The sequence below is a fragment of the Leuciscus leuciscus genome (genome assembly GCF_965113295.1).
Source record: "Leuciscus leuciscus genome assembly, chromosome: 1".
NCBI lineage: Eukaryota > Metazoa > Chordata > Actinopteri > Cypriniformes > Leuciscidae > Leuciscus > Leuciscus leuciscus.
The window spans coordinates 8,435,362-8,447,196 of record NC_138725.1 but is presented as its reverse complement, the minus strand read 5'-3'; the positions used below and the strand labels follow the sequence as shown (position 1 = coordinate 8,447,196).

At 41.0% G+C, this 11,835-nt stretch overlaps 2 protein-coding genes across 4 annotated transcripts in view; both read right to left on the bottom strand.

Moving 5' to 3' along the window:
* LOC309492216 (uncharacterized protein) overlaps positions 1-8,330 on the bottom strand; it is a 44,572-nt gene extending 36,242 nt beyond the window's left edge. The window contains exon 1 of one of the 2 annotated variants that reach the window (XM_082161075.1): positions 7,983-8,330. In XM_082161075.1, coding sequence (XP_082017201.1) covers positions 7,983-8,040 — 58 coding nt within the window. In that variant the 5' untranslated portion in view covers positions 8,041-8,330. Of the gene's footprint in view, positions 1-34; positions 1,377-7,982 lie in introns of those variants that run through there. The other variant, XM_082161076.1, reaches the window with a different exon arrangement.
* Positions 1-11,835, bottom strand: part of LOC309492137 (uncharacterized protein) — a 210,600-nt gene that overhangs the window by 66,919 nt on the left and 131,846 nt on the right. The window lies entirely within an intron of this gene.

Sequence of the window (11,835 nt, the reverse complement as noted above, 5' to 3'; positions counted from 1 at the left end):
GCAATCAGAAACACTAACCGGCCGTGCTTTGTACCTCTCTGTGCAAATCCTTCCTTCCCGCTCTGCCAGAAAGCAGCTGTCATTTACTGACGGAAAGCATGACAATAACCGCAATAAAGCCGTATATTGCCGAAAAGCACATGTTGTCTTTTTTCTGAGCAATTTGAACGGTTTTGATAGGACCCGATGTCAACGCAGTGCTGAAGGGCCAACTAGTCTCTCCCTATGGAGGATCAAAAATCGTATAACATAAATTGCACCATTTTCTTAATTTCTAAGTCAATAAAGTGTATGCTAAATTAATAAATGTAGTGTAGCCTAAATGTAATAACGAAACAAACTTCCATTCAATAGTTTGGGATCAGTAGTTTTTCAAATCAAATTAATACTTTCATTCAGCAAGGAAACATTAAATTGATAAAAATTGACAGAAGAACGAAGACAGAAGACAAAAATTTTAACTTTAACATTGTTTAAAAAAAATCTGTTTAAAAAAATCTATATGAATATGAACTTTCCCCCTTCTTGACCTGCCACCTTAACGTGGTGGAGGGGTTTGAGTACCCGAATGACCCTAAGACAGGGGTGGGCAAACTACGGCCTGCGGGCCACATACGGCACGTTAGGCTGTATAATCCGGCCCGTCGAGTATTTAAAAATTTGTCTTAAGATCGCATTCATTTTGCCTTTTTCTTGCAATACTTTGCGTTAATATATATATATACAGTGAGGAAAATAAGTATTTGAACACCCTGCTATTTTGCAAGTTCTCCCACTTGGAAATCATGGAGGGGTCTGAAATTGTCATCGTAGGTGCATGTCCACTGTGAGAGACATAATCTAAAAAAAAAATCCAGAAATCACAATATATGATTTTTTAACTATTTGTTTGTATGATACAGGTGCAAATAAGTATTTGAACACCTGTCTATCAGCTAGAATTCTGACCCTCAAAGACCTGTTAGTCTGCCTTTAAAATGTCCACCTCCACTCCATTTATTATCCTAAATTAGATGCACCTGTTTGAGGTCGTTAGCTGCATAAAGACACCTGTCCACCCCATACAATCAGTAAGAATCCAATTACTAACATGGCCAAGACCAAAGAGCTGTCCAAAGACACTAGAGACAAAATTGTACACCTCCACAAGGCTGGAAAGGGCTACGGGGAAATTGCCAAGCAGCTTGGTGAAAAAAGGTCCACTGTTGGAGCAAACATTAGAAAATGGAAGAAGCTAAACATGACTGTCAATCTCCCTCGGACTGGGGCTCCATGCAAGATCTCACCTCGTGGGGTCTCAATGATCCTAAGAAAGGTGAGAAATCAGCCCAGAACTACACGGGAGGAGCTGGTCAATGACGTTTCCAAGGTTACTGTTGGTAATACACTAAGACGTCATGGTTTGAAATCATGCATGGCACGGGAGGTTCCCCTGCTTAAACCAGCACATGTCAAGGCCCGTCTTAAGTTTGCCAATGACCATTTGGATGATCCAGAGGAGTCATGGGAGAAAGTCATGTGGTCAGATGAGACCAAAATAGAACTTTCTGGTCATAATTCCACTAAACGTGTTTGGAGGAAGAAGAATGATGAGTACCATCCCAAGAACACCATCCCTACTGTGAAGCATGGGGGTGGTAGCATCATGCTTTGGGGGTGTTTTTCTGCACATGGGACAGGGCGACTGCACTGTATTAAGGAGAGGATGACCGGGGCCATGTATTGCGAGATTTTGGGGAACAACCTCCTTCCCTCAGTTAGAGCATTGAAGATGGGTCGAGGCTGGGTCTTCCAACATGACAATGACCCGAAGCACACAGCCAGGATAACCAAGGAGTGGCTCTGTAAGAAGCATATCAAGGTTCTGGCGTGGCCTAGCCAGTCTCCAGACCTAAACCCAATAGAGAATCTTTGGAGGGAGCTCAAACTCCGTGTTTCTCAGCGACAGCCCAGAAACCTGACTGATCTAGAGAAGATCTGTGTGGAGGAGTGGGCCAAAATCCCTCCTGCAGTGTGTGCAAACCTGGTGAAAAACTACAGGAAACGTTTGACCTCTGTAATTGCAAACAAAGGCTACTGTACCAAATATTAACATTGATTTTCTCAGGTGTTCAAATACTTATTTGCAGCTGTATCATACAAATAAATAGTTTTAAAAAATCATACATTGTGATTTCTGGATATTTTTTTTTTTGATTAGGTCTCTCACAGTGGACATGCACCTACGATGACAATTTCAGACCCCTCCATGATTTCTAAGTGGGAGAACTTGCAAAATAGCAGGGTGTTCAAATACTTATTTTCCTCACTGTATATTGCGTTGCATATATTTGACAATCGGAATATCAGATATTTCATGCCATAGCTAACAAATGTAAAAAAGGAAAAATGACAAAAGCAGATCATCCTTCATTCAGCGCTGTTGTGGCTGCGGTGTGTCACGTAACAAGAAATGACGCGTCACCATGGAAACCAAACAGACAGACAGCGACTTAAAGGAGAACTCCGGTGAATTTTCAAGTTAATCTTGATCGTTTTACCTTTGTGAGTACTGTCTATAGAAAAAAAAACGAACCGGATCGGTGCTTGCAACACGGAGCTGTTACAGTTAATGCCCAGAGCTCCCATTCAGCTAAAACGGCAGTTTTGGGGGCATCGACCTAAAGAGTGTCTTTGTGCCTCTTAACAGACACAAAATGCAATTAAAATGTCTGTCCAACATGAACAGGGCCCTTACATGACAACAAGATGCGTTTAGCAACTTAGCCATTGTTTAAACTCACCTAAATAGTGTTTTAGACGGCTAGCTGTAGTCTCGCGCTGAAGTCCCGTGGGATCTCAGTAGTAGCCGGAACACGACGCTCCTCCCACCTGCACTATGTGCCCCCCCCCCCCCCCCCCCCCCAAACCACTTCAGCGGAAATCCCGCCCTGCAGCTGATTTAATTGGTTTAGGTTACAGTGACGATTGACATGACCAATGAAAACCTTAGAATCAGCTGCAGGGCGGGATTTCCGCTGAAGTGGTTTGGGGAAAAAAAAAATCACGCGCACTTTTTCCGGCTACAACTGAGTTCCCACGGGACTTCAGCGCGAGACTACAGCTAGCCGTCTAAAACACTATTTAGGTGAGTTTAAACAATGGCTAAGTTGCTAAACGCATCTTGTTGTCATGTAAGGGCCCTGTTCATGTTGGACAGACATTTTAATTGCATTTTGTGTCTGTTAAGAGGCACAAAGACACTCTTTAGGTCGATGCCCCCAAAACTGCCGTTTTAGCTGAATGGGAGCTCTGGGCATTAACTGTAACAGCTCCGCGTTGCAAGCACCGATCCGGTTCGTTTTTTTTTCTATAGACAGTACTCACAAAGGTAAAACGATCAAGATTAACTTAAAAATTCACCGGAGTTCTCCTTTAAGCGCATAGACTTGTTGCACGTTAATGTTTTTTCCTTTTTTGGAAACTCAGAGAAAAAAATGTTTGGTAACCGCTTGCACAACTGTTTAGTTTTTCCTTTGATTTGTCTGCTATTTAGTTTCTTTGCTCCTCTGGATTTGTGGATGTATCCTGACTGACCGACCTTTATCGCCCGGCTTTCGACTACGCTCCCCTGTCTGCCATGTACAGAACCCGGTTTTGTTCATTAAATGTTCTGATCTGCCTTTGCTTTTTATGTTTTATTTTATTATACTTAAAATAAATTTGTGTATTCATTTTTTTCGTTTTTTCCACAAATGTATGACTTTTGGAAGTGCAAATTGATTGTCATAATGCAGTTTTAAAGTTGAATTAATGTAACCTTCTGTCATTTTTACACTTCTAAGTGTACACTTGCAGGTGTTTTGTTTCTAATTTACTGTTAGGCCCATTAAATAATAATAAGGATAAACATTATTTAAAAAGTATAAGCTATACTTATCTAACATCTGACTAATTAAAAATTAACCTCAAAACATAACATGCTAAATGGGGGATATCTAGCATACAAAATGTATTGTCAGAATGTCGTCTCTCAGTTGTTGAATTTCGCGCAGACGTTGCCACAACGTAAATGTGTTTGCTCAGCCCGATCTCATGAAAGTGCAAATACCACAAATTCTATTTGTAGTGCTTACGATACGCAGTTTTCGCATGCATATGATACGCACTTTATGGCGTATAATAGGCACCCACTCCGCATCCCTAATCCTAACCAAGGGGTTTACAGCATAGACAGTATGGTTTACAGTGCATAGCATATGCACGCAAAAAAAACATTTTTGGTGTATAAATGGCACGAGAAATAAAATTTGTGGTATAGATACGCACTTTCATGAGATCGTGTTTCATAATCTGCTACTGGGCCGGCCCTCTGTCAAATTTTAAAACCCAGTGTGGCCCTTGAGCCAAAAAGTTTGCCCACCCCTGCCCTAAGAGCTATGTTGTCCGGGGCTATATGCCCCTGGTAGGGTCTCCCAGGGATGCCGTCAAGCTGAAGGAGGAGTCCTATTGGGCCTGGTTGGCTTGTGGGACTCCTGAGGCAGCTGACAGGTACCGGCAGGCCAAGCGGACTGCAGCCCGGGTGGTGGTGGAGGCAAAAACTCTGGCCTGGGAGGAGTTCGGTGAGGCCATGGAGAAAGGCTACTGACTGGCCTCAAAGAGATTCTGGCAAACCGTTCGACGCCTCAGGAGAGGGAAGCAGTGCCCTACCAACGCCGTCTACAGTGGAGGTGGGCAGCTGTTGACCTCAACTGGGGATGTCGTTGGACGGTGGAAGGAATACTTCGAGGATCTCCTCAATCCCACCGTCACGTCTTCCATTGAGGAAGCAGAGGCTGAGGGCTCGGAGGTGGACTCGTTCATCACTCGAGCTGAAGTCACCGAGGTAGTCAAGAAACTCCTCGGTGGCAAGGTACCGGGGGTGGATGAGATCCGCCCAGAGTACCTCAAGTCTCTGGATGTTGTGGGGCTGTCTTGGCTGACACGTCTCTGCAGCATCGCGTGGCGGTCGGGGACAGTGCCTTTGGGCTGGCAGACCGGGGTGGTGGTCCCTCTTTTTAAGAAGGGGGACTGGAGGGTGTGTTCCAACTACAGGGGGAATCACACTTCTCAGCCTCCTTGGGAAAGTCTATGCCAGGGTACTGGAGAGGAGAATACGGCTGATAGTAGAACCTCGGATTCAGGAGGAACAGTGTGGTTTTCGTCCCGGTCGTGGAACACTGGACCAGCTCTATACCCTCTACAGGGTGCAGGAGGGTTCATGGGAGTTTGCCCAACCAATCCACATGTGCTTTGTGGATTTGCAGAAGGCATTCGACTGTGTCCCTTGCAGCGGCCTGTGGAGGGTGCTCCGGGAGTATGGGGTCCGGGGTCCTTTGCTAAGGGCTGTCCAGTCCCTGTATGACCGAAGCAGGAGCTTGGTTCGCATTGCCGGCAGTAAGTCAGACTTGTTCCCGGTGTATGTTGGACTCTGGCAGGGCTGCCCTTTGTCGCCAGTTCTGTTCATAATTTTTATGAACAGAATTTCTAGGCGCAGCCAGGGGCCGGAGGGTGTCAGGTTTGGGGACCACATGATCTCATCTCTGCTCTTTGCGGATGATGTTTTCATGCTGGCCCCATCAGACCAGGACCTTCAGCATGCACTGGGACGGTTTGCAGCCGAGTGTGAAGCGGCTGGGATAAGAATCAGCACCTCCAAATCCGAGGCCATGGTCCTCAGTCGGAAAAGGGTGGCTTGCCTACTTCAGGTTGGTGGAGAGTTCCTGCCTCAAGTGGAGGAGTTGAATTATCTTGGGGTTTTGTTCACGAGTGAGGGAAGGATGGAACGGGAGATTGACAGACGGATCGGTAATGCGGTTGATGTACCAGTCTGTCGTGGTGAAGAAAGAGCTGAGTCGCAAGGCGAAACTCTCGATTTACCGGTCAATCTACGTTCCTACTCTCACCTATGGTCATGAGCTTTGGGTCATGACCGAAAGGACAAGATCCCAGATACAGGCGGCCGAAATGAGCTTTCTCCGCAGGGTGGCTGGGCGATCCCTTAGAGATAGGGTGAGAAGCTCGGTCACTCAGGAGGAGCTCAGAGAAGAGCCGCTGCTCCTCCACATCGAGAGGTGTCAGCTGAGGTGGCTCAGGCATCTTTTCCGGATGCCTCCTGGTCACCTTCCCGGGAAGGTGTTCCGGGCACGTCCCACCGGGAGGAGGCCCCGGGGAAGACCTAGGACACGCTGGAGGGACTATGTCTCCAGGCTGGCCTGGGAACGCCTCAGTGTCCCCCCGGAAGAGCTAGAGGAAGTGTCTAGGGAGAGGGAAGTCTGGGCATCTCTGCGATGTCTGTTTTCTCTATCACTCTGAGCAATGTGTCAAGGCGAGTCAATCAGGGATGAGTTCCCTAATGAATATTCATGAGTCTTCCCCTACCACCCTGCAAAAAAAAAAAAAAGTGTGTGCGCGGGCGGTAATGCACTCGTGTGTGTGCTGGTTGCGGGAGAATAAAACGATTTGCGGGACTCCTGCAAAATAGAATTATCTATAAATTGAACATCTAAAAACTAATAAATTATCATTCATCTGTTGCACAAAAGCAACAAGAACAACTAAAACAAAATAGAAACGATTTACAGGCCAGAGTTTCTATCTATTTATAACATGTTTGCAGCGTTGAACAATGTAGTCAATCACAGACATATGTGTTGATTTCTTGAACGCCAATCAGATGCATTTAAGATAGAATCCCCTCACCGCTCAAAATTGACTTTTTGTTCAGTGCTGAATTCTTCATACTGGTAAATCATCTGATTATAGCAAACAAAGTGTAGATATTATGAAAGATTCATTGTGCAGCCAGTTTCATTGATAATAACAGAGATTTGTTGGATTTCGATTAACTGAGATGTCAGTTTTTTTAGGAATTATTAAGGGAGAAATCCGTCCTGCGCAGGTCTCGGATGTAGACTTTAAAAACAAACGACAAACATTATATTTACATTAGCAGTAGCCTAGGCTGCAATCTAGTGGATGTGAACCTTTTTGCAGATAAACACAAGTGCATTTTCAGACAAGTTAATGGACGAGTTAATTGAGTAAATCATACTCCCACTACGGTAATTAATAACAGACTACAGTAAACACATTTCCTAAATAGGCCTGTGACTGTATCTTACATTTTATGAAATAGTACCATTAGTTAAAAATAAAGTTTAAAATGCTTCCTGTTCGCATATTTCATAATAAAATGACAAATACCCTTTCTGAAATATTTTTTTTTTGTCATCATTCATAGATTTCATGTTAAAATAATATACAGACGCACTACCCTCTTCAAAATACAGCTGATATATTGCTGTACTTATTATTTATTGGAAAGTTTGCCAATGGATAAATCAGCTAATCCAAAAAATAATCATTAGATTAATCGAAAAAATAATCGATAGATTAATCGACAACAAAAATAATCGTTAGATGCAGCCCTAGTTTACATACATATATTTTTCCTGAGTGCAATATTTTACAAATCTGATTATCGTTATCGGCAAAATCCCCCAAAATATTGAGATAAATTTTTTTTGTCAATATCGCACACCGCTACGTTGATCACATTCATCAACCCTGTTACCAAGGTTATTATAAGAAGAATCTCTATAATTATGAATAACTTGTATGATATTTGATAAATACAACTTCATCAGTAACTTAGTGTTTACTGATTATTCCTAAAAGAATAACAATTTAGTAAACTATATTGAAAATGACTAAAATTCTGGTAACGTTGTTGCAAATTGGGAACCAGATAAATGTAAAATAAAACAGTTAAAATAGTATTTAGCCTGATCTGATCTAAAAATGTCTCAAACCTCCCTTTACTGACCATTTGTTGAAGAAAAACCCAGAACATTCTGTACCGTTTCATAGTTGAACTGTTTATCTAAATGTGATGAAGTGCTTGAATGTTTCTAACATGAATGTTCTTCAGCATCATGAATGAATGAAGAATAAACACCAACCTCTTTGTTCTTCAGGATCTTCAGTGTGTTTCATTCTGCAGGGTTCTGGATCACTCATGTTCTCACTGTCCTCTTTAATAAACTCAGTCTTTGCAGATTTCAGCTCTTCCTGATGCTCTGATGCTCGTCTTCACTTGTTTTCCAGCATTTATTGGAGAATTGCAGTGGGAGGAGCTTCACTGATGATGAATTTACAGGAGATCTAATAAATGAGGTGAAAACAGGAACTATTGTCATGAAATAAAGAGTGTTTTCAGCAGATGTGTTAATATTGATGAGCCTCAGACTATCAACACTCATTCAACAAGCCATTCAGGATCATCAGCAGATCATCTCACTTTATTCTGAGTGTTTGCTGTTAGAAACACATTATTTGAGTCAGGATACATGATAAAAGCCTGTAAAACTGCTCTACAGATAAATAATTACAGAAGCATAATATGTACATTTGAATCTAAAATTTAGATAAGTACTTCGTGATTGTCATAAAATCTAACTAGGCTATATTTAGATTCTAAATATAGTTAGATTTTATGACAATCACGAAGTACTTAAATCATTAAAATATTAATTATGTGCGCTGAAACTGATAATGATCATAAAACGTTTAAAAATAAATAGTATCACAAAGCAATATTGTTCCAAGAGTAAAACACTATTCATTTATTAATATTAACATTTAAAAGTTGATTTAAATGTCCGACGTTGCTCATTATAGGCTCAACGTAAAGTAACTTATCAGTATAACACTTGAGATCGTTTCCCATCGATTCCCCTCACAAACCTTAACTCTTGACATTCAGTAACAGTTCTCACTCCAAACATCGAGACAATCACACAAACGAACACAACATCGCTCAGGTCTGAATGAACTCAACATATTCTCCTCATGCTCGCTGCTGCTGCACTAAATGTTTATTTCAGAAGGAAGACGCCAGAAAAGACGCACAAGTATCGCTGTGATCGATGAAAACAATACAGAAATGAGTCTGTCGCTTAATCAAACTGTATAAAGTGTGTGTGATGGTTGTGTAAATATGAGAAATACCGTGAACTGCTCTCCTCACCTCAGAAGACTCGTCGCTGAAACTCTCAATGAGGGAAACAGTGTTGCCAACTAGAGTTTTTATGGCGGTTGGCAAACCAACTTTCGGTGCATTACCGCCACCAACTAGACTGGAGTGTGAAGCACTAATAAGCGTTTAGAAATGAACAACTTAAACAATAGAGTGAAGAAAAAAGGATATATATTTTTAATTTTATATTATTTTAAACCACTATATATTTTATCTTGTTCTGCATGCATTTTCAATAGGCTCTACATATTAATACAACACCAAATTTTCTTCCTTCCTTCATAAGTTATAACCTTTCTTTTACATATTTTATACATTTTATTAAAATATGTTCAATTGTTTCTGCATGATCACAATAATTACATTTCCCCTTTTTATGTTTTCCTATTTTGAACAACAAATCATTTAGTCTAGTGTGCCCTATTCGAATGCGAGAAATAATTGTATCTTCTTTTCTATTCCTAAAAACACTTCTTCCATTTCCTACTTATCATCACTGTTCCATACTTCTTGCCATTTGTTGTTTATGAATTTTTTAATTTTACTTTTAACCTCTTTTTTGCTCAGCGTCACTTTAATATTTATCCCACTGGAGTGCTACCATCATGCAGGGACGGACTGGGGCTAAAAAACAGCCTTGGACTTTCTCCCAAATAGGCCCATCATCTGGCCATTCGCCTCTAGCCGTGCGCTACAGATACTATAGCCAGGATGTCCTGATACTATGCCACAATACTGTAGCCTATCAGACAAGCAAGTAACATCTCAAAACCAATGATGATTATTGGGGTTGTGTTTATTAATGAAGCCTCAGCCTTCAAATATAAAAAAAAATGTACAATGCCATGACATTGAAAATGAAATACAAATAATGAAATGTCATTGGCCACAGAAACCCCAAATTACACAAAATGAAGTTTTATGTAACAAAGTTTGGGAGGAGCATGTTCAGGTAATCATCCAATCAGCACAAGAAGAAGCCAGTATAAATAAAGCCTTCCCTTACCTCCTGTCTCATGACTAATTTCTCAGCATCCCGCCACCTCCCCATCACCTCACTTTCGGCTGGGTCTACTCATAGATACCTATGAGCTATACATTCATAGGGGGGAGTACTCTGGGGTCGGGCCGAATTCCGAGCTCGGAGCCCTCCCCCCGGACAGCAAGCCAAATATGCATTATAATATTACATCAGATTTCATTAATATGTGAACTCGTGAACTTGTAATTATAAAACATATAGTTACTATATAGCCTACCAGGGGTCTCCAACCTTTTTGTGTGCGAGGGCTCCCTCAAGGGATAAAATAATCTAGAAGGGCTACTTGTTTGTTAGACTCAAAAATATTTACATGGTGCTTTTTTAACTTTACCTTTAACTTTTTTTTTTACTTTTCACCATAATATGCGAAATAATAAAATATCTTGACATTCTGGTTCAGACTTACAAGCGTTTTAAGCAATTCCTGAAAAATTATGAAAATATATATTGTTTTTTTTTATTCTTCATAAACCTATTGTATGTGTTATCAAAAACAGTAGCACAAATATTTAGTATTAATATAAATGCAAAATGAACTGCCATAACTTCTAAACAAAAACATTACTGCATTACATTTAATAACTTAATTAATACATGACTATACATAAAAGCATTTTTAATATGAATATATACAGGCACATTTATAACACTAAACATTTCAAAAACTTTTAGCCTTTTCAAACCAGAGTCAGAGAATGATGGATAGACTCAAGAAGTGACCACATGTTGAATGCAACAGGACATTTCTAAATGGTTAGTTGATGAATTTTGGTGGCTTATGTGTAGTTATCTTCTAGTCAGTTATCTTCTCCTGTAGCTCAAACAGTAGTGTGTTGGCCAAGGGCGCCGTAAAGGGGTGGAAGGTTAGGACGATTCTAAGGGCCCAGGCTGATTTAGGGCCCAGAAGAGCAGACCCCCTTTTTCTTTTCTTATTTCTTTTCTCTTTTTTATACATACATTAAATGTGCTAGGGCCCCTCATGCACTAAATGTGTATTTTGTCCGTTTTGACCATAGATTTAATATTTAAAAAACAAATAATGTATTTACTGTTTCAGTCACACCCCTCCCCCTTACAATGGTTCATTCCACCTGCGCTGTCCGAGCTACGATCGCTAGTGTAACGTCTCTTGCTTATTGCACTTGTTATGATGCAGCGCAGACAGTGACACACGCAGGCATGTCACATCAAAAGTTAGGGCATCAAAAAAGGAAAGGAAAGAGAAGACAGAGAACGCCGAAGTCGACAGTATGTCACACAGTTTTTCAAAAAGAAAGGTAGCTTGCCCTATTCCTGTATTCCAAAACTTTCAGAGTTACTTATTTTTGTTGCTACATGACCTGCTTTTATCTAGCTAGCTTAGTAAAATAATAACTGAATTATGATTTACATCCAACAATAATAACATCTCTGGGTTATCATGTCTCTCTACACAAAAATAGCTCTACACAAATTCAACGGCTGCTGCACACCCACGTCCTCCCCCCTCGTGCGAAATTCGCGTCCGATATTTTAGCACGTTAAAAAATAAATACAACCTCACGTTATGTCAATCACACTTGCACACTGCCTCCGAAACTTTCGTCCGTCCGTCCAAAAAAAAAAAAAAAAAAAAAAAAAAAATTCGGATCAGGTTCGATTTTCTGCGTTTTTCGCATCCGTAACAAGGGTTTGAATGGTGTTTTGACAGTTTAGAGCCACAGAATGACGGATACGAAAAAACGCATGCGAAAAT